Raw genomic sequence first — 23,605 nt, 5'->3', positions numbered from 1 at the left:
TCAACTGTACCTCGTTGAGTCACCATCCCTGGAGGTCTTTAAAAGACGTTTAGATGTAGCCCTTAGTGATATGGTTTAGTGGAGGACTTGTTAGTGTTAGGTCAGAGGTTGGACTAGATGATCTTGGAGGTCTCTTCCAACCTAGATGATTCTTTGATTCTGTGGTTCTGTATCTTATAGATATGAGGTATCTAACATTTAAATCCTAATTATCTGGGGGGAGTAAATCTTGTATGGGTATAATTTGTTCTTTTGCTTTTTCAGAGAGAAATCAAAATGCTAAAATGGAAAATTAAATGAAACAAGGTCTTTGGCTTTGACCTGTGAATAAATGAATAGTTGTTTTGGTCTTGGAGAGGAATCAGATTTTTTTTTTCAAAGGTATTTTGGCAGATTTCTTTCTGAACCATGGTTATCTGCATGTTTGCTTTTTATAAGAAGAAAGAGAGCACCGATCTCTATAAAGTAAAAATTATTGCATGTGAATTTTTATGGATTTACAAATACACAACTTGCAGTTACAGTATAAAGAGTGGAATCTAGGGAGCTCTTTCATTCTATTGAGTTTTTGTTTACTTTTAACTGTGTGCACAGGAGTAAGTTGACCAAATAGAATTGCTGCCTTTGGAAATGGTTTTTGGTTCTTTCTTTCTTTCCTTTTTTTTTTTTTTTTTTGTGTGATTAACATGTGGCTGTACTCCTCAAAAAAAATGGCTTACTTTGAAATCAATAGTATTATGACCAAATTAATGAAGGTGGAAAGTAAAAATGAAAAACTGAAAGAGGTAAGGAGTATTGTGGCAAATCTGGAGGCACCCAGTCTCACGCTCTCCTTCCAGAATATCACACACGCAGCATGGGGCCCCCAAACAATGGTGTGAGCTTTTTGTTAGTGAAATGAAGTTAACTAGTAACACTTCAGCTCCTGTGATTATTTTATGTATATCCTGTGAGACAATACTTACTTCCTGTGTTGTGGTTATCTGTAGTTTAAAACTAGTCATTCAACTACATATAGAGTGAAAGGCAGTTTTTAGGAAGGCCTTTTGACTCTTATATTTTATTATTTTATATATTATATCTTATATGACAAGTTTTGATCACCTAGTAGACACTATCAGTTGCATGTCCTATATAAAAATGAATAAAAAAAGGAATCTGGGAGACTAGAAGAGATGAGGCTTTGTGAAAACGAACAAAACAGAATTACAGGTGGTAGAGGAGATCATTGAGTAACATACATGAGTGAATGAATGGTTGTAACTTCAAAAATCAAGCTATTTTTCGTTTTCTCTGCAGCAAGTGCTATTTCAGGATTACTTCAGAGGATAACAGATCTTAAGGAAAATTCGTAACAGCAGATAAGGTAGTCTGAAACAGGAGGGTAGTTGCTCCTCATTACCTTAATTATGTTAAAAAACAGAGAGCGAAGGGTGTATCAAACTTAAGATTGTAGGTGTGTAATACCACTGATACAGTGATGTGTATGCAAATCTAGATTGTGTGAAAGGTCAGAGCTGAAAAATACTCTGCAGCAGATTTAGATTCAGAAACTGTCATGTATAAGCTGTAGTTAAATAATTCAGTCTCCTCCTGCACTGGACGGCAAAACATATTACTGAAGGATTACTGTTCACGTACAATGATATTGCCAAGTAAACCCTAGAGGGAAAGAAATGGAATTTAATTCCAGAGTGTTTCAAATTTTATTTCTTCTGTATTCAGTTGTTGAGCTAGCAAACTACCCATCCCATTGTTAAGTTGGCAAAATAATAATAATAAAAGTGGTTAAAAAGATCGTGTACTTCAGATCTGGGAAGGAAAAACTGTTTGCAGAGTGTGCTTCTGTTCTGTGCCTTTGCAGGGACAAGCTTTTCTCACTGTTTTCTCTCTGGCCATTGTGCAGGTGGTTGACCAGATCGACACGCTGACATCTGACCTGCAGCTGGAGGATGAGATGACGGACAGTTCCAAAACAGACACGCTTAACAGCAGCTCCAGCAGCACAACAGCTTCCAGCTTGGAGAAGGTCAAGGTGCGGGGCAGTGCTCCCCTCATCAAGCCCCCTGCGCACCCCTCCGCTATCCTCACCGTGCTGCGGAAGCCAAATCCTCCCCCGCCTCCACCACGACTGACGCCTGTCAAGTGTGACGAGCCTCCGAGGCTGCCTCCTTCCGCCAACCCTGTCAAGACTAATGGTACCCTGCTGAGAAATGGGCCCAACCGCATCCCAAATGGAGATATGTGCTGTATGCCGAACAGTAATTTGGACAAAGTTGCAATGCAGCCTCTAATGCATAGACCCGAGAAAGAGCGGTGTCCTCAGCCAGGAGCAAGGGAACGGGTACGATTTAATGAAAAAGTGCAGTACCACGGTTATTGCCCAGACTGTGATGTTCGGTATAACATTAAAAACAGGGAGGTGCATTTGCACAGTGAGCCAGCCCGTCTTGTGGGAAAGCTGCCGCATCAGTGCCCTCCTCTGCCGCCTCCACCGCCTCCACTGCCTCCATTTCCCCTAGAAAATGGAGGTTTGGGGATAAGTTCCAGTAATAGCTTTCCTCCTCCAAGACCCGCGACTGTGCCTCCACAAACTGCGCCAAAACCCCAGAAGACCATCTTGAGAAAATCAACCACTACAACAGTGTGATGTATGCCACTTGAAAAAACTCTTTGTTTTTTCCTATATATAAACATAAATAGGTAATGAGCACTTTCTACTTGAGCAATAAAAAGACCCAATGTATTACTCCCTGTGTCCAGTGAAGTGGCATAAAAATCACATGGTAAGTACTGAGAGGAGTGCTTGTTGATTTTACCTGTAGTCACTGTAAAATGTCATTATGGCAAAGGGTACTGAAAAATGCACAGAATTCAGCTCATGGGTTGTAAATTTCTATTGCGGTTTCATATCTGTAGCATGGTTAAAAGACAGAAAAGAAAGTTCAGTTTGAAAATATGGAGTTGTGATTTGTGATAGATTTTCACTGGACTTAGTGGAATAACTAGTGCTGCTGGGTTTGGGGAAACTTTCTGCTTCTAGCTAGTATGTTTTAAAATGTTATTTGATGAAGCAAAGTGGAGTGCCGGATAATGACTTTTGACTGAAATCTAGCAAAAGCATTTTTCTCTGCCTGATTGCTTGAGCAAAGGCATTGTGTGTGGAGCTGTACAATAGTAGGCAATCATCAGACTTACAGGCAGCTTGATCTTTGGTAGGGGAGTGAAGAAGTTATTGAAAGGTATGTTGACATTTCTTTGGAAATCCAAGTTATCTCACATTTTGTTTCTCACTTGCTCAATGTGCCGCAACGAAGTAGAAGGACAGAGCTTTCACGGGAGCAGGGACTGTCTGATTCAGTTCCCCTCTATTTCCACTGCTTCCATATGCAGAGTGGTGGTAATATTTTATCTCACTTATGTCCACTGTAGATTAAAGCAACACAGCACACTCCTGCATTTTTTACAAAGCTTTTGTCTGGTGCAAATCTGTTTTTGAAGGCAAAGAAAGTTTTGCCTAAGGCCTTCAGGGACATCCACTTAATTCTTGTAAAGTGCTTTGAAGTTGAAAAGCTCTGTGCAATTATGAAGCATTAACATGCAAAACAAGATATTGTTCATATTATCACATTTTGATGGTAAACCCAATTAATATGCTTAGTAGATGAAAAAAAGTCCTCAGTGTTTTTAATTATTTTTTGAAAGAACGTTCTTTTATTCTCACAGAGAGAATTGTTGGTACCTAAAGTTAAAACCCATCCAATCAGTGACGAAAATCTGTTGATGAGTCTGTTATTTACAAAGTTGTGCTTAATTAGGCTCTCAAATGGCCCAACAGCAGATGCTGTATAAAAACAGTATATTTTTTTATTATTTTTTTTTCAGTTGAAACGTAAAACACACTCTAGGGTTTGATCTAGGTTGGCTTCCCTAGGGTCTTATGAGAGAAAACAGATTTTTTAAACCTAAATTTCTGTTTATGTGTAGTAATAGGAATTTAACTGGAAAAAAAAATCATCAAGCTGTACATGCAGTTTCCCTATATACACGCTGTAGTACATTTAGAGTATTTAAGCCAAAATAATAATAATCATAACAAAAATTTTAACAGATAATTACCTTTGAAAACTTCTACAATGAGCAAGGTTTGCATATTGTGCAAATACTCATTTATGGTGTAAAGCATCAAGTCTTATTACTTGCAAGCAAGGAATTCATCTTAAATGCATACTCATGCTTTCCCTAAGTGCACCCCACGTGCTTTTCATGATGCACCTCACGTTTTGCATTGTTCGACTACATTTAATCTTATGGGAGTTATTGCCAAGTGGAGTCCTAGCACCTGCAGGAGAAGGCAGTAACTTGTTCTATGTATGCACGAGATCTCTGCTGCCTGAATTAAGTTTCTGTTGCATGGATTAAGCTCATGCCCTGCCTTTTACATGGAAAATCACTTCTAAAGTCATTGAAACAGTCTGGCGATGTATCTACATTGCATAGCTACAGTTTTTCTCGTAAAGAGAAAACTGACCAGCATGATGATTTTATCACTGCAGTGGGGAACATATAGCAACCCTTCTAAATGGTTTAATATTTTTTTCCTTCTTAAAAGAGCTATTGTGTACAAGACATTATTGGATAATGCAAGTCAAACATTCCATATTGAATATAAAATATTTCTATGTCACCTTAAATTTAGGAAAATAGCACTGAATAATTGTAAGCAAGAGAGTATGCTGCACATATTTTACCTCACTTGGCTCAGTGCTTTCCAATATAAACTAATCTGTGATAGCAGTGCACAGAATTTCTCCTCTGGGTTCTGTCCTGGGCTTGTCAGAAACTCATGAATGTATTAGTATCTCCAAATTAAGACACTGTACTCTTTGATATGCTTTGATATGCATCCAAGTTACAGTTTCATTGCAATGTTTTGTTTACAGTTCTCAGCTCTGGAAAGTTAAAGTGGTAGCTAACTTTCAGCATTGGCTTTTGTATTGTGCTAGTTAAACCTAGGTATTCCATGTTCAGTATTGTTCTCCTACATGTTCCATCTCTCACTTTCTCTCCTCTTTCAGAGTGTTTTCTTGTCTATTTCACCATGCCACTTTAGTACCATTTCCCAAGCTGTGGACCCGTTATGCATTTTGATGGGGGGAAAAGTACTGTGCAAAGTGTGCACCTTTTCAAATGTAATGCTGCTTTTGGCCAGAAACAGAACAAAACAACAAAACAAACAATCAAAACAACAAACAAAACTTTGAAGTGTGAAGCTTTTTACAGCTCTTTTTTCAGGTAGTTTGCTAATCCAGGCTACCTTTAATGAACCAAAGTGTACCAGGTTTTCTGTTCATCATGCTACCAGAGATGAACCAATTCTTCTGTTTTAATGAGAACCTCTGTGGCCTGTGTCATACTGGGAGGTATTTTTATCGGTAGAATAGTTTCACAATATTATCATGGCAGAATAAAATCCAGTTTAAAACAGGTAAACTTGAAAGGCATTTGAAACAAATAACTTCGAGCTTTGCAGTGCTGTCTAGAAAATTAATTAAAATGGCATAAGAAAGAATGCAATACTACATTCAACCAACAGTGATTTTTACATTTAAATTAGGAATGTAATCTCTATGAAGCATTTCTGAACACCTAACATAGGATGTTTCACTCCTGAGCAAAACACAATAATCTAACCAGAACCAGACAGCAGTTGTCTGCCCTTGAAACTTAAATATAATATCACTGAGATTATATTTAATGTTCTGCACAGATGTTAATACACTGTATTTCTGTACTGAACTTTATGTATTATATACTGAAGGCCAGTAACAGTATTCAGAGCTTTAATGCAATATTTACCATAATTTCAGAGTGCTGCTCAGCTTTGATTCCCCAATATTATTTTAAAGTTTGAATTGTCCGGATCTGGACATCTCAGAGGCTTTTCTGGACATCTCAGAGGACTTTCTCAGAAGGAGAAAGTATTTTCTATCAGTTTAATGAATGTGGCAAGCTTAGAAGGATGGAAATAAATAGTGTAAATGGCTTCTTTTGTAATAATGGCATTGATTAAAAAGCAGCTAGCATATGAGTTCTTAGTAAGAAAGGAACACAAGGACTGCAAAATCGAGTAACAATCCATCTTAAGGATCTATGGTAAGACTCTTCAAAAAGATTGCTGATCTTTTTATCACTTGATAAAAATCACTGTTCTTCCTTCTCTCTTGTCTTCTTGAGTTGTTACTCCTTTCATCACAGCTTTCTTTGCTCACAGAAGCAGAAGATTCCAAGTCTTCAGCCTCCTTTTTTATGATGAGATCAATATTTTATTTAAATGTTACATGCAGTAGGTAGAGTAGAATACAGCTTTTGTTAACTTCTTAAAGATAACTTGATTATTAGTTTTGAAGCGAACAGAGTACAGTGTGAATTCATTAATTACCAGAGGGAGCTGTGTAAACCCTCTGGACCTGCCCATATCTTCATATTTCCATGTTCTAGTTATGGCTTTCCTTTCAGTGAAACTACGAACGGTGATTTTACATGTGGAGATAAAGTCATGCTATGATTGCTACCTCTCTCTGCTGATGTATTCTTAAAGTAGTCCTTGAGTATTGGGCATATATTTACAGAGGCAGCATTTCTCATTCTTGTGTATATGCTGTGATCCATGTTTTTTCAAGGGGTGGGTGTACATATATATGAAAAATACTTATCCACTGCTAAACATTGACGAATTTTACAGTTATGATTCAAACTAGTAATAAAACCATCCGGTTTAGAATGATGTAAGATTGGAAAAGTGAGACAGGCACAAAGGCATGCAGTGGAAGAAGTGCCATGGTCAGCCATGGTACACACAGTGTTTAGAACACTTGGCTCTGAAAAATACTTGGTGCCTCCTGTGTAGTACATTGTAGGGCAGTGTGTGGCATATAGCACACAGTAAAATCGTCCTAGCGATTCCAAATGTGTTGGCACAGACCGTGCTGCTCACAGCTGCAGTGGCAGTGGCAGCGCTGGTGCTGCTGGCTCAGCTTGCAGCAGCGCACTGCATGCAAGCCGCAGTTCAGCCTGGTCTTTGCTGGGGAACAGTTGTGTGGTAATGGTTTATTTTGTTTGGTTTCTGTTTGCTTGTTTGTTCTTTTAATGGGAAAAAAAATAGCAGGGTTTTTATCTCACTGGGTTGTTTAGTGGTGAAAAGGAGCCCAAAAGTGGAAAGCAAGTCTTTCCCCCATACATAATTTTGACAAATTGTGGTAGTCCATCTTGGGATACCTCTGGGGAACATGTGCAAGTTACTGACATTTCTGATCATCAACAATTTGACATCTGGCATTGTTTGATGTCTGGCATCACTGGACATTGAAGAGCTCTCTTATTAGTTGACACAGGAGCAGCTGGGATAAATGGGCTTGACTGTGTGTCTTGCTGCAGGAGGGTGGCCCGTGCTCATGTCAACCTCTACAAATCTGCTGCTGATCTCTGTGTTTTCACATTTGTTCATGAAAGGCAAAGTCCCGGTGCTATGTGGCACGGGAGGTTTGGTTAAGAAGTAGCAGTGCGCACCGTACCTGTCAGCTGAGATGCATTATTCCAACAGCATAAGCAGGTGGGGCCGTGGCTGTGTCTAGCTTGCTAAGTGTTTTATGATGCTGAATCTTTGGAAATTTTGAGTCAGTTTTCTTACTGCTGAGATAACCAGTTTCCTGTCAGGTTATAAGCCAAGAGTCTCATATGCAGGCATGGTCAAGTAGAACTAGAACCTTTCATTTTTTGCAGGGCTGTTTTTCTTTTGCATAACTATGCATCTTTTGTGGTGTGATTTTATTATTATTATTTATTTATTTATTTAGGTAGGTAGCAAGATGTGGAAATAAGTCAAGTCTGGCCCGCTAAAAAATACAACATAAACTGCACCGAACAGTCTGTCAACAGCAGTGGTATGAACAATGAGTAAGATCAGGCCCATTTTGCTGCTTCACTTGGGGAAAATAACAAGAGGAGCTTGCAGTATGGGGGCTCCAGAAATTACTGTCTCTTCTCCTCTATAGAGGAAGAGATTTTTTTCTTTTATCCTCTAAAATTTATGTGCTAAGACTCTTGAAGGAACAGAGCACAATCTATTTCACAGTTGGCTGTAAATTATGTTCATAATATGAAATTATATTTTTATAAGAGTTTTCTTATCTCAGATCTGTCCCTTGATGCTGTTTGCCTGATTTTTTGACTGACCTCTTTTGCAGTCTTGCAAGCAGTAAAAGGAAAAATGTCATTTACATATGAAGGAAAAAAAGAAAAACTGTGAAAAAAGAACTTTGAGCAAATATGTTTAAGGATATTCTTTAACAGTGTCTACATGATGCTGACTACACCAATCCCAAAGTTTGTTTTTAAGTGGGGTTATTGCTATTGCTTGAAACTCAATCTTGAATAAAGTCAGTCAGTGACAGAACTTTTCATAGAAGTGTTTATTTCCTTTCCAATTCAGTGTTGCCAAGTATAAGTTATTAACGCATGTTAGCCTCCTTTTGATGGTAGTATCTTCTTTATAAATGTCATTGTGATGATAATATATTTATAAATCTCTATTAATATAAAAATTTTAATTTATTAATATAAATTAATTATATAAATTACTATTAATATAAAATTTATTTTTAATTCTATTTTATTTTTGTAGATACAGTGTATGATTATATACAGGAGTGCCAAATTACATTGTCTTCTGTCACCAAGGACTAACTATCATATGCTGTAATTTTAGTGGATGATTGTTTTCCCTTGGTTTCACAATTTAAGATCACAAAATCGTAGAATATTTTGGATTGGAAGAGACCATAAAGACCATCTAGTTCCAACTCCTCTGCCATGAGCAGGGACACTTCCCACTACACCAGTTTGCCCAAACCCCCATCCAGCCTGGCATTGAACACTTCCAGGGATGAGGCATCCACAGCTTCTCTGGGCAACCTATTCCAGTGCCTCACAACCCTCTGAGTGAAGAATTTCTTCCTAACACTAAATCTACCCTCTTTTAGTTTAAAGCCATTACTTTTTCTCCTATCACTGGACTCCTTGACACAGAGTCCCTCTCCAGCTTTCCTGTTGGACCCCTGTAGGTACTGGAAGGCTGGTACGAGGCCCCACTGAAGCTTCTTTTCCAGGCTGAACAACCCTAACTCCCTCAGCCTGTCCTCATAGGAGGGGTGCTTCATCCCTTGGATCATCTTTGTGGCCCTCCTCTGGGCTCGTTCTAATAGGTGCACATCCTTCTTATGCTGGGGTCCCCAGAGCTGAATGCAGTTCTCCAGCTGGGGTCTCACAAGAAAAGAGTAGAGGCAGAGAATCCCTTCCATCAACCTTCTGGCCATGTTTCTTTTGATGCAGCCCAGCATACAGTTGGTTTTCTGGGCTGCAAGCGCACATTGATGGCTCATGTTGAGCTTCTCATCAACCAACAACCCTCCTCAGAGCTGCTCTCAATCCGTTCTCCACCCAGCCTGTATTTGTGCTTGGGATTGCCCCATTCCAGGTGTAGGACCTTGCAGTCGGCCTTGTTGAACCTCATGAGATTTGCACAGGCCCACCTTTCCAGCCTGTCCAGGCCCCTCTGAATGGCATCCCTTCCCTCCAGTGCATCGACCGTACCACACAACTTGGTGTCATTGGCAAACTTGCTGAGGGTGCTCTCAGTTCCACTGTCCATGTCACTGACAAGGAAGTTAAATAGCTCTGACCCCAATACTGACCCCTGAGGAACACCACTTGTTACTGATCTGCACCTGGACATTGACCACAACTCTTTGAGTGCAACCATCCAGCCAACTCCTTACCTGCTGAGTGGTCCCCTCTTCAAATCCTTGTCTCTCTAATTTAAAGACAAGGATATCATGTGGGATAGTGTCAAATGCACAAGACCAGGTAGATGATATTGGTTGTTCTTCCCCTGTCTACCAGTGCTATAAGCCCATCATAGAAGACCACCAAGTTACAACATGATTATGTAATTCAAATTTGTAAAGTTAATTTTGGGCCTCTGACACATGTAAGCCAAAACATTGTGTTCAGCAGTCATTGAGAAGAACTAAAACCAACAAAAATGTATGTTCTCTTCTGAAGCAAACCTAGTTTTCTTTGCACAAATTTTGGACAAAAAAAAAAAAAAAAGGTTGCAGAATCTTCTCTTACTACATAAAAAAGCTTTTTGTACACTTGTACATTGTATGTACATTCTAGTTTCATCCTATTTCATAAAAAAAAAAACAGTCCAAGTGACATCTACATTGATAAACATTAGATTTTCAAATATATGTAAATCAAATATCAGGAAATAATGATTAGTTGAAGGTAATGTAAAGTAAAAGAAAAACCTCACTGATCTTCACAATTTCAGGTATTTACTCTTGAAAACTACAGAACAGGTCTTTCAAAATATTGTATAAAAACACATATATGAGGAAAGGCACTTATGCTACTACGTAGAAATTATTACAACACAAAATGCACTTCTTTGACATTTGCAATACATCAGTCCACACTGATGTAATGTATGAAGGAAATGAACTGGAAACATCTTCTCAGTTTATCCATATCTGTGGGGACTAGCTTCCTCATACCATGTTGTTAAACTAGTCCAGCTGAATCAGTACCAAAAAAAAAATCAGATAAAATTATTTTCCTTTACATTCTTTATTTTTTTTGAATTTTGATTATAAGCCATTGTGAACCTTTATCTATCTATCTATCTATCTATCTACCTACCTATCTACCTATCTATTTATTTATTTAAAGTGGAGACATGCACATGTTGTGGAATGTCTCTAGAGCATAGGGAGCTCTGTGTGTAGTGCAGGCAGAATTGGAAATAAAAGAGCCAAACTGTCCAGTGCAGGCTGGAAACATTAAAGTTGACTTCTACTTGAAAACTGGTTCATTTTATTCCAGAAGTTTTGAAGTTCGTTGTTTTTAAGAGTTGTTCATAAATAAATCTGCTGATACCTTAACTTGTACTGCATTACCTAGAAAGTGTTTGAGATGCTTATCACTTTTTACCTCAATGACTAAAGAAAGGATTTAAAGTCACTTTTGCTATTTAGGATATAGCTGAGCAATAATGGTGATACCCTCATTAAAAGCCTGTTTCTGTGCTAGAACTGAAGATAGAGAAATAACCCAAAAAGCAAAGTGGCCTACAATAGAACTTTCACAATTATTTGTAGTTATTATTAACTGTGGATTGAATGTGGAGCCCAGTAATGAATGCATAGAAAACAGGAGATTTAATTATACATAGTAAATAAAAGAAAAATGTGGGTAAGTGCTTTAAATGCTGCCCAGTGGGAGAGGAAGAGGATAAATGGAAAAGAAGATAGTAATGTGATAGTAAGAGTTTCATATCTCTGGGACATGCCCTTAAGGTACAACATGAAACTAGGTATGATGCAAAGCTGCAATGCCCATGAGGAGCACTGGAAGGCAACGACAAACTTCTTACTGGACTGACTGTGTTCCTAGCCTTGCAGCATTTCTGGACCTGAAGCTAAATCAGATTTATAAGGGAGATTATGTCTTAGTATCCCTTGCCAGACATGTCAGTTGGTCAGTATAATATGAGAGCAGTGCCCGAGTGCACTACAGAAGACACAAACCCTGTAATTTGCTCAACTCAGGGTTTAATTCTATCAGAATTATAAAGTGTTTAGGTCAGTCTGAAAGTTTAGCTTTTTGTACCCTTCATATTTTTTTCTTTCCTGCTTTCCCCTTTCTTTCTCCATAAATATATATAAGTGAGAGAATGGCATAAAGTTCACCTCTGTTTAGCTTTATTTAATGTTCATCAATATTATTAAGTTTATTAGGTATGTCTGTGAGAATGTTTACAAAGGATATTCAGATACTCTCTGTTCACTTCTAGCTGGAAACATACCTATCGTCAACAGTCAGTGGCATAAACTGAACAAAGGGAGCAAACAATTTACCTTCTGTCTCTTAGCATGCATTGACTGGTAATAGACTGCCAATTTCACTCTAAGAGCTATCACTGAATTTAATTCTAAGCAGATGATTGAAACTAGGTCTTTCTGGTTATCACAAATTGAAGGGTTGTATTTCACAGATTGAAGTTCTGCTTGATGCATCTGTCACATGAAAATATTCACATCTTTATGGTCAGTGCTTTTCATCCTAAATATTCAGAATAAGGGATCTGACACTGTCCCTCACACTTGAATGCTGGAGGAGGGGGAGAGAAAGGGCATCTTTTATGACCTCTTACTCAAACATAAAAAGCTTTCCATCAGAAACCTATGTAGTTCCTTGTCTAGAATAGGCATGGCTTTCTGGAGTCTGATTTTAGCCTGAAAACTAAAGATCTGAGGTTCCCAGGGGCTCTAAAATTCACACCAAAGTATTGCTAGCTCAGGAAGTCTGTTGTTATTGCTAATAGTAGTAAATTTTTGAAAAGATTGAAAGAAAAAAAAAAAAACACTTCTTTTCTGAGACAATTTTAAAGTTATTTTTTGTTTCCATGAATTTTGTAATAATTCTTCATTGTTCTATAGTGAAACAAAACATTTAAAATGTTATAATTCCATACCAATACAAATACTCCTAGCTCTTGTCCAGTAAAGTTTTTTAGGCAGCATATGTCGTGGGCAAGAAAATTTTACAGAGAGACTCGCTGCAAATCTAAAAACTGCCTTGTGTGTTCGTTTAGTGAAGCACAGGATTGTTTGCTGTTCTCACATCAGTCCTTATTTCCCTGATGTATGTTAACAGGATGTGGTATACGAACTTGGAATTGTAATTTTATTTTGTACTGGAAATCAACCCTTCGTTGTTTTTTCACCCTTTTCCAAAGAGCAACATATTTGATGTGTCACTAATGTCTAGCAGCAAAATTTGGGAAAGAAAGCTTTGTGTACTCCAAATATCCAAATACATGATTGTCAAATATCTCTTAAAATATATTCATTGATAGGATTTAAATATGCTTAGAAATTTCATTGAAGGGAAACGAGGAATCAGGTGTTTAAAATGACATAGCTCTGTTATTTTAAAATGCAAAGAAAAAAGTGCTGAATTTATTTCATTTTAAAAAGTCTCCAGTTGTCTAAGTTTTACGCTCTAAGTGTGTAATACTCCCGATAGAAAAGGATAATGACAGTCTCTGCCTCTAGCTAATTTACTAGTGTAGATTCAGGAAATCCCTGAAGTTAATTTTATACTAGCTGACTTAGGAAAAAGAAAGTATTAAAACTATAAGGACTATATTGTCCTCCAATATAATACATTTTTAATTTAGAGATCTAAAGGAATAAATGGATATCTAAAGAGGTAAAATAGAAAGTTCTCACATTTAGCTGTGTGCAGTATTTTTAAAGCTTAGTTTTCATCAGTTTTGGGGCACAATCAAGTGTTTTGGTGGACAAACAGTTTAAAGAATCACAGAATCACCTAGGTTGGAAGAGACCTCCAAGATCATCTAGTCCAACCTCTGACCTGATACTAACAAGTCCTCCACTAAACCATATCACTAAGCTCAATATCTAAACGTCTTTTAAAGACCTCCAGGGATGGTGACTCAACCACTTCCCTGGGCAGCCCATTCCAATGCCTAACAACCCTTTTGGAAAAGAAGTTTTTCCTAATATCCAACCTAAACCTCCCCTGGTGCAACTTTAGCCCATTATCCCCTCCTCCCTCCCCCCCCCCCCCAAAAAAAAAAACAAACAAAAAAAAACACACAATCCCTGAGAAACGGCAACAGAGCTTTTTATTGCTGGGACATCTTGCAGTCAAGCCTGCAGGGTGTCCGTTATGTTTGGTGGCTCCAAGCTAATGCTTATGATGGAGCCTGAGCAACAAGTAGGGGGCTTGCCGGGTACTCCTGCGACGCTGTTGGTGCTCTCGGATGGCAGAGCACAAAGACATGCTGCAGTAGTCCCAGGTCTGTTCTGGCAGAGGTGGATCCACTTCCATCTGTTCCTCCACATCTGGTGGATCCAGCTCCATGGGCTCCACAGTGTTGGGCAGAAGGCTAAGCCAGTCCTTGCCTGGGACTGCCCAAACGGGATGCCTTCTATCAGGAATGTTTTCAGGCCAGGGTGCTGAACCAGGGGGTCGTCCAGTTCCACGCATCGGTCCCATGCCACTGTTGGCTTGATTTTCATGCATGGGTCTGATGGTGCCATCTGGTTTACGGCCATTACTGGGTCCCACACTGTGCTCTGGCCTATGCTCCCTGCATATGCGCCTCTGCTCCCTGCAGCTGTCTGCCTGACACTCCTGCCTTCGCCCTGTGTCACTGTTGCTCCTGTGGTAAGACCCAGGCCCCCTGTCGCTGTGTGTTTGAAGGGTCATCCTGTTCGCCTCATCGTTGCGGTGCCAAAGGTATCGCCTGTATGTGTCTGTGGACTGGGCGCCAGAGATCTCTGGGGCACTGGTATATCTTGTGCCGCTGATGCCATCTCTCCGCCCACGACACATCTCCTTCTGGTCAGATGCATTCCTTCTTGGTGCTTCACCGGACTGCGTTGCTGTCCTCGCACACCAAGGAAGCCCGCCACTCACCTGGCTGCTTCTAGTTTTCTTCCTGCCACACAAGCTGGCAGTCAGAGGGCCTAGATGCTCAGTGAATGGTGGGCCAGCTGCAGGGGTCCTGTTTTATAGGGCCCGCAGCAAAGGCGGGGCAGTGGTGGCCACTGTGACCTCAGCAAGCCTCTGTGATGGAGTGGCCCACGCGTGGCCAAAGGCGTCTGTGTTGGGAGCAGCCTGGAAGATGCCCTCACCTGGACAAGGAGGAGGGTTGGGGGAGGCTGAAGGCCACTTTTCTGAGGCTGGCTCCCCCAGGCCATTTGGCTTGCCAGAGAGAAAGGCTGCCCCTTGGCCACAGGGACTGCCCTGCACCTCCCATCCTGTGCCCTGGGTTTATTTTTAACACTGGTTTTTAGGCAATTTCATTCTATTCTTTATGGAGAAGAAAGGTGCTGAATAGATGTCAAAAGTGGGAAGCAGTAAAAGAGACATGACAGCATTTTACCAATTGGCTAAAATATACATTCTATTTTAGCTTCACGACAGCAATCTGTTAAAAATACAGAGGTTTATGTTGTACTGCAAGATAGAGGATAAAGAAAACCTCACTGAGGTCAACCCTGTGCAGCTAGACTAGGCTGAGACATTGGAAGTGGGTGGTGGGTTTTGACTTCCCTGTGTTTGATGGGATGGATGTTGTTTGTATGGCTGTCATTCTGTGATCATGTGTCTTTGGTGTACATCTACCAGGCAGCTTTTCAGTGCAGCCTGGATCTGGGGCAGGTGTGTGAGTCTGTTGACACTTCAGCTGAATTATCCTGAGTGAACAGTGTGTTTCTGGGTGTCTGTGTCAGGTTGCCACTGCTGGGTGCACTGGATGCCACCCACTGCCCATTCTTCCCAAACTGCGGTGGCTGGAATAGCGGCACCTCAGGCACTGCTGGATTACATATGTTGTTTTCATGTCTCTGCATGGACACAACCAAACTTCTCATAGAAGAAAACTGCTTCAGAGTCCATTATCAACCCTGGTCTTGCTGCAGGTGCGCTTCAAAGCCTTGTTCTTGGTCTTGTCCCCATTTTGGCCCTTGCTCATCTTTAATGGTGGGTGGTTCTCACACTTTGGAAAGCAGGGGCTTGGTACGGGACTGGTAAAAGTATTTTGATTACATCAGCACTTCTACTTGATTTGTGATGACGGGAGAGGTGATTAAATTGTGATTAAGAATCATGAAAAATGGTAGATTGCAGGATCACTTTGGTGCAAAGATGTGAAGTACTGAGCTTCTGTGGGCATAATATAAATGCTGTCCTGGCTCATTTCCTAGGATAGATGTAAACGGTTCCTCTTCAGGAACTTGTAGAAGATCACCCAAAGATATGTTGATGCAATTTTACCCAAGTCATGATATGTCCACAGCGATGTATTTGTACAGTGGTAGTATGTTAGCCGGTAGTGTTGTTGTCTTGTTAGATAGGCAAAGAGTTACTTCTTCCAGTAAGTGAACATCTCCAATTTTTTATCGTGTTTACTAGTCCAGAACACATCTTTCAAGGAGACACTTATTCATAGATCACAACCATTGCAATACTAGAGTCAACAGGTTAAAATAAGGATAGGAGTGTTTTATCTGTGGGCTAAAAAACTCTGTGGGCTTTGAAGCAAAAATATGTGGTACTACGAAAAAATTATGCTGAGTGGTTACTACACCAGATACTAAAAACAGATGGCAAATATTCCCTGTTACTGGCCTTCAGAGAAAGTATTCAGCACAGAGCTGTTCTGAGAGAATTTTAATGTGGTAAAATACCATATCTCGGCCACTTGGCTTAGATGTGCTCACTTTAGTGGCTGTACATTGAAGCATTGATTCCTAGCATTACTAGCCTTGATGAGCAGGTTGAACAGCAAAAGTGGTGTCTAAGAGTGCCAAGATTAGAGGTTAGGAGGAAATTCTTCACTCAGAGGGTGGTGAGACACTGTAACAGGTTGCTCAGAGAGGTTGTGGATGTCCCATCCCTGGAGGTGTTCAAGACCAGGTTGGAAGAGGCCCTGAGCAACCTGGTCTAGTGGAAGGTGTCCCTACCCATGGCAGGGGAGTTGGGACTGGGTGATCCTTAAAGTCGCTTCCAATCTGAACCATTCTATGATTCTATGGTTCTATGAAGATCTAGTGATGCTGTTACTGGAAAATGTCTTTATTACTGATCTTCAGAAAATATAATTAAAAAAATAAATTTGTGATTTCATATTCTTAAAACCATCCTGAATATTAAAATTTTCTAGGTGTGAGTTTAAAGGATTAGAAAGAGGCTCACTCATGAACTCAGTGGAAATAAGGTTTCCAATAACAGAGGGCCCATTAATATAGTAAAAACATAAGGTGCTCTTGTCCAAGTTAATACAATCAGACTAGAAATAATCTATGCAGTGAGGCATGTAGCTATGAAGCAACTTACTTAGACGTAGTCAGTGATCCACATGACAAAGTTTGTAGATTAAAATTGGGCGTCTCTTAAAAACAGACATACTAATTCTGAGGAAATCACTTTGAAGACCTATGGTGGTAAGCAGGAGGGCAAAGTAATTTACCCTAACACTCCCTGTTAGCCATTAGATGAGCGGTTGCACCTTTCATTAAAAGACAGACGAAAAACATAATTTTCTGATGTTTCCAGCAGGTGCTATTTTGTACTTGACAAAGAAAAGAGATGAGAAAACCAGTTAAGCATGCCAGAAGAAATGGAAAATTAAAACTTTGGATTTCATGAACAGACACAACTCAGTGCAGAGTGTTAATAAATTGCTTCTACTTATGTGGTGACTTGAAATGAAGGGGTTGGATGACTTTTATGGATATACTTGGATGTGCCTCTCCACCTTTTAGAATGATTATTTCAGAATCAGACATCTTTCTGGTATCAGTATGAAATCCGCAACAGAGATCATCTGTAGTGACAAATCCTTTCGGCAGCCAAAGTGCTATTTGGCTGTCTAGGAATCAGCCTCAGAATCAGCCTGTGGATGTGGCCATAGACAAATGCTCCTCAATTCCCAGTGCTGATGTCATTTAGTATGCATTTTACCCAGCATTGTTTCTGAAAAACAATCCTAACCCATTTTAGCTGCTCATTCTTGTGCCAGCCCCTACAATGAGTCAACCACAGACATTTTTTTGTGATGAAGCAGTGAACCATATGGGAAATCAAAGCTGTCTGAAATTTTTTTTCCTCAAAATTGTTGTTGATGCAAAGTAGGAAGTGATCTATGGACAGGCATGAGATTGTCAGTGAAACAGGAGAAAGATTCTCTTTTTCTTTTCTTTTGGACACTGGGTTTATATTTATATTAAATCAAAAAGAGACCTAATGACTGCTTTATTAAAAGTGAACATCTAAGGCTATGTGCTTCTTTTGATTTTACTATACAATGATGAAAAAGAATAAGCATCAGTCACTTGGATGTAGGTTTCTGTCTTGGCTTTGCTAGTATCTGAAAAGCATGAAAAGATGCAGGAGAAATGTTTTGATATATACATACCATGATTTATTGCAAATGGTATGCCTTAATCAGTGTAGCTGAGGAGAAGATATAATCAAAAAATGAATTTGAGTTATGGTGTGATTTCAGCAATCCTTCTAATAAAATGCACTTCTTCATTAAAATTAATGAAAACTAGTTTGCAACTTCTAAGAAATATAAAACGTATTTCTGTACCAGGTTGTCATAATGCCAATAAAGTAGTGAATATATAAGGAAGAAATTCTCATATAAATTTATTTTCTAAAACATAATTCCTGCAGATATGGTGAATTACAAATGGACTTTTAACAGCAGAAACCACACTAGTCCTCTTTGCATTAATAAGGTAGTGGTCAAGCTTTTATTTTTTTCCTGCTAAGGGCTTGTTGGTGGATTTTTTTAATTTATTTTTGTTTTGTTGTCTTACCAAGAATAAATAAAAGGTTTTGTCTCTTTTAATTTTTCTTTAACTTTCAGTTTGTGTTCTTTCTGTCTAAAATCAACCAGAAAAATAAATTAAAAAAAAAAAAAAGCCATAAGAATATCTGGGACTTATTTGCCTTCTTTATGATATATAAAGTAGTGTGCTATGGCTTTTTAAAATACTTCAGTACATGCCACCTTGTCATCCCCTTATAGATTCTGACAATTGAATTACTAGTGAAAAAGTAACCTCCCCAAAAATGGGAATAGCTATCGGCAGAGTAATTATTTGACTGAAATTTAGTTAAGCATATCATAGAATCATAGAATATCCGATTTGGAAGGGACCCACAAGGATCTTCCAACTCCTGGATCCCTAAAGGACCACAAAAAAAAAAAAAATCACGTGTCTGAGAGCATTCTCCAATGCTCTTGAACTCTGGCAGGCTTGGTGCTGTGACCTCTTCTCTGGGGAGCTTGTTTTAGTGCCCAACCACCCTCTTGGTGAAAAGCCTTTTCCTGATAATCCAGCCTGAACCTCCCCTATCACAGCTTCAAGCCATTCCCTCAGATCCTGTCACTGTCCTGAGAGCAGAGCTCAGCGCTTGCCACTCTGCTCTCCCTTGTGAGGAAGTTGTAGACTGCGATGAGGTCTTCCCTGTCTCCTCCAGGATAAAAAAACCAAGTGACTTCAGCTGCTCCTCATACATCTTCCCCTCTAGACCCTTCACCATCTTTGTTGCCCTTCATTTGGACACTCTCTAATAGTTTTATGTCCGTCTTATACTGTGGTGCTCAAAACTGCACACAGTGCCCAAAACTGCACACACTCGAGGTGGAGCTGCACCAGCACAGAGCAGAGTGGGACAAACTCTTCCCTCACCTGGCTGGCAATGCCATGCCTGATGCACCCCAGGGTATGGTTGGCCTTCTTGGCTGCCACTGCTGGCTCACATTCAGCTTGCTGTCAGTTAAACACCCCTCAGATCCCTTTCTGCAGGGCTGCTCTTCAGCATCTTGTCTGTACATATAACCAGGATTGCCCCTTCCCAGGAAGGGAAGCGATAATATCAGCAATAATTACTGAACAATTTGCGCTGGAGACTCAACCAATAAAGATTCAGTGCTCCCACGCTTTTTGACAAAAAGTCAAAGTAAAAAAAGTATCATGGTTCAAAATAGAAATTGTGAGGCTCCTCCTAGAACTGATATGGGATGCATTGTGTGCTTACCTGCATTGCAGTGATAACTGATTGGAGTCATTGGTTACCAGTCCGTGCAGGAAAACTTGTGTAGGTCCCCATAGGCCAAATTGTGACGATGCATTCATTTCCATACTTGAAATTTTTGCAACCTTATTCATAATATGTTACTGGGAAATTAAAACAAACTGAATATCATCCTGAATACCTGAGAGTATTTATTTTTATTTTTGTGGTGACCTGATTTTTAAATACAAGAGTAGTATTTCAGGAGTATGTCTAACTTGCAAACATGTAATAATTATACACTTCTTGGAGACTAGCTGTACTATTTGAAACTGTGTTTTTCAGAAACTGGGAAAACAGTCTTGCTGAAAGGACCATTTTCTTACAATATTGCAAAACACCGTTCTAACTAGAAAAATCTTTTGTGAGAATATGGTGAATAACTTATGTATTTTCAAGAAAATGTGAGGAGAAGAGTATTATTATCTTAGTGCCAGGATGAGATACTATTAGAAAAATAAGAATGCAGTCTTCATCTGAATGCCAATAGTTAACATCGGCTTCATCTTAAAGCACATATATTTACATTTTGCTTTATTATCATTTATATTCGAATTTTTCACTGCGGTATACAAGCCAAGTATGACAGTGTTCACTGCAAAGGTACACAATGTGTCAGATTCTGTTTTAGTAGGTAGTTATAGTCCAGGACAATTTGAGGTCAATTCTGATCACGTTCACGCTTGAGAGTAAATCTACTAAAACTGTTTCCCATTCCTTCATGTGGGAGACATATATGTGTTTTTATACACTATTTTGAAAGACCTGCTCTGTAGTTTTCTCATAAACAGCTGATAGAGTTTGAATTGCACTGCTGAGGCAGAAGTAGTGTTAAGGAAAAAGTTGAAACAGCACAATAAATTTGATAAGCAAAACTTCATATAAACTTAAGGCTCAACAAATAAATGTTGTAGCGTTAATGCATTTTACAAGCGTTGTTCATTTTCTCCCTCTTCTTTATCCTGATACTTGCTCCAGTTGTACAAAGACATATTTTTCAGTCACTTCTTTTATGGCTGCAGGAACAAGAAATAAAGTTGTAAAGAAATTACAAATGACTCATTGATTTCTGGAAAGAATAATTGCAACATAACAAGCTTCAGTGGTGGTCTAACAATTTGAACTAAGAAGCTGAGGTGGGGAAACTATTAAAAAAGTATTTGTATATACTAGTACCTCTTTTAACAGGTTTGTATCACTATCATTCATTAACCATACATGTAGGGGATTAATTATTTCTCTCTCAGACATGCAGTGAGTCTTAAATCATGTTCAAGTGAATACTTCATGAGCTTTCAGCAACTGCGTTTTTTATGGCATGTTTTCAAAGAAAATTTGAGCTAGTATAGAAGCCCTAAAATGTCAGAAATAAAAAGCAGAAATTATTTATTTATTTAATAGTGCCAGAAGATTCTGCAACGCAAAATAAAAATTAGAACATATTATGTGTTGGAAGGTGTTGTACTGTTGTACTGGTTTGTGTTTGATAGAGAATTGCCCATTAGATTGTACCACTCTTCTTCTTCTCTTACTGACTAGAAAATGTCTGACCTGTTCTGATTCCACTGCCTATGCTTGTAAGTAATTTCATCCCTCATCTGATTTGACCTGTGGGTTTGTGCTTTGGTAGTCATCTGTTACCCATGTATCCTACAGTTGCATTGTGTAGTAACTGGTGAACAGGAATGGGAGGCAGAGGAGCAGTACTGCTCCACTCTTGGCCTTTACCCAGGTTGGGCATACCTGGGACACAGACTTGGCCTAGAGAACCCTGAGTGCTCCTAGAGTCTCACATTTAGATGGGCTGAGTAACCACAGTAGAACCTATGTTGGACTAGCTTTTGCTGTTCTTGGATTACATAATCATAGAATAGCTTGAGTTGGAAAGGACCTTAAGGATCACCTAGTTCCAATCCCCCTGTGTGGGCAGGGATGTCACCTACTAGACCAGGTTACTCAAAGCCCCATCCAACCTGGCCTTGAAGACTTCCAGGGATGGGGCATCCACAGCTTCTCTGGGTAACCTGTTCCAGTGCCTTACCAACCTCTGAGTGAAGAAGGCTGAAAGGCTGTTTTAAGGCATCTCCAAGCCTTCTCTTCACCAGGCTGAACTTCCCCTGCTCTCTCAGCCTTTCTTCAGATGAGAAGTGCTCCAGGCCTCTGATTGTCTTTGTGTCCCTCCTCAGTACCCACTCTAACAGCTCCACATCCTTCTTGTTCTGAGGGCACAAGACCTGGAAGCTGCACTTCATGGTTCATGGGGGGCCTCACAAGGTCAGAGCAGAGAGGGGACAATCACATCCCTTGACCTGCTGGCCTCTCCTCTGTTGATGCAGTCCAGGATGCAGTTGGCCTTCTGGGCTGCAAGCACACCCTGCTGGCTCATGTTGAGCTTTTTGTCCACCAGAACCCCGAAGTCCTTCTCTGCAGGTCTGCTCTCAATGAGTTCTTCTCACAGTCTGTGCTCATGTCCAGGATTGCCCCAACCCAGCTGCAGAACCTTACACATGGACTTGAACCTTGGTAGGTTCGCATGGGCCCACTTCACAAGCTTGTGTACATAACATTTTATTCTTTAAATACCATTGAATCTAAGGTAAGAGGGGTTTCTGAGTCTGTTCCAAGGAATAAAATTTGAATGGTAATTAGGAAAAATGAAGTAGAAACATGAGTGAAATCTCATAAGCACTTGTAATGCTTGAAATGTAAATTATGTACCACTCCAGGAGCCTAGATTCTGTGGATTCTGTGCTTAATAGTGTTGTCAAGCCACTTCTTTTTTTTTGGGGGGAGGGTGGGGGGCATGGGGGGGGGGGGAGCTAGGGAGTGAATCCTGTATTCTTCCATTAGGATTTAGGAAGAAACTAAAATCAATCCATAATACTGATAGAGGTTTTCTGCTTATCAGACAAACAGTTTATTCTGGATCTGTTTTCAAAATATATCACATGAGCAAAATCAAGAAAGCTGTTTATTCGTGTATTAATTTCACATAGCTATATTTTTCACTTAATGTTACTTAATATTTAAAAGACTAAGATGAAAGAATATAAAGCACAAGAAATAAGATTTTCTCAGAAACTTTCAGCCTTCTTTTGGTTTGATTATGAAATTATGTAATGTATCCTCATATCCTATACACTCTTATTTGTGGTGCAATAACAAAGGACCTTCAAAACTACAGCTGCTTCTTCCCTTTCTGAAGCAGCTGCTTCTTCCCTTTCTGAAGAAGGGATCTGACACCAAATTTGCTTTAAAATTTCTCAGTATGTGTCTGACTGATCATCACCAGGTGATACACAAATCTCCAAAGTATGAACAAAACAAAACTGGTGATACTGGGTTGCAGTCAAATGCAGTTAAGTGCTGGAGAAGACGCTACAGTAGAAACTAAGTTTATAAATGATATTATATTGCTGCTGTAGTTAAACAGCGTAGATGTAATATGTGGGTGGAGAAATTAATAATGAATATAGTCTTCCTCACTGTTTTTTCAAAGGCTGGTAGCAAATGAGAGTGTGAACACCTGGAGTCAACACACAACCACGTAGAAAAAGAGTGTAAGTAGCAGTGAGAGCTGAAGGAATGGTGAGGAAGAGTCCAAGAGATGGGGGGGAAGAAGCACATTTTTCCTGTCCTTTTTCCCAACAGGGTACTGACAAAGGCAAGATCTCAGCCATTTGCTGTACAGAGCAGCTCATGTACCAAAGGCTGGAACTGGGATTTAGTGGTTCATTTTACTGCTTGGTTGCTTGGATTGGATCCAATTTATTGCAGTAACTTGTTTATCACTAACCATCTGCTTCATGTTATGTACAACAATGAAAAGTTTATTTGTCCTCTTTGGAGAACT

The 23,605-nt window shown here is 39.5% G+C and overlaps 1 protein-coding gene across 8 annotated transcripts in view; it reads left to right on the top strand.

Moving 5' to 3' along the window:
- Positions 1-23,605, top strand: part of PRR16 (proline rich 16) — a 180,487-nt gene that overhangs the window by 115,231 nt on the left and 41,651 nt on the right. For 7 of the 8 annotated variants that reach the window (XM_080574175.1, XM_080574174.1, XM_080574179.1 and 4 more), the window contains exon 2: positions 1,907-2,786. In XM_080574175.1, coding sequence (XP_080430301.1) covers positions 1,907-2,650 — 744 coding nt within the window. In that variant the 3' untranslated portion in view covers positions 2,651-2,786. Of the gene's footprint in view, positions 1-1,906; positions 8,304-23,605 lie in introns of those variants that run through there. The other variant, XM_080574180.1, reaches the window with a different exon arrangement.

The sequence above is a fragment of the Anser brachyrhynchus genome (genome assembly GCF_964034855.1).
Source record: "Anser brachyrhynchus genome assembly, chromosome: Z".
Classification (NCBI taxonomy): Eukaryota; Metazoa; Chordata; class Aves; order Anseriformes; family Anatidae; genus Anser; species Anser brachyrhynchus.
Note: the sequence above shows the minus strand (reverse complement) of the source record. Positions and strands in the feature narration are given on the sequence as shown.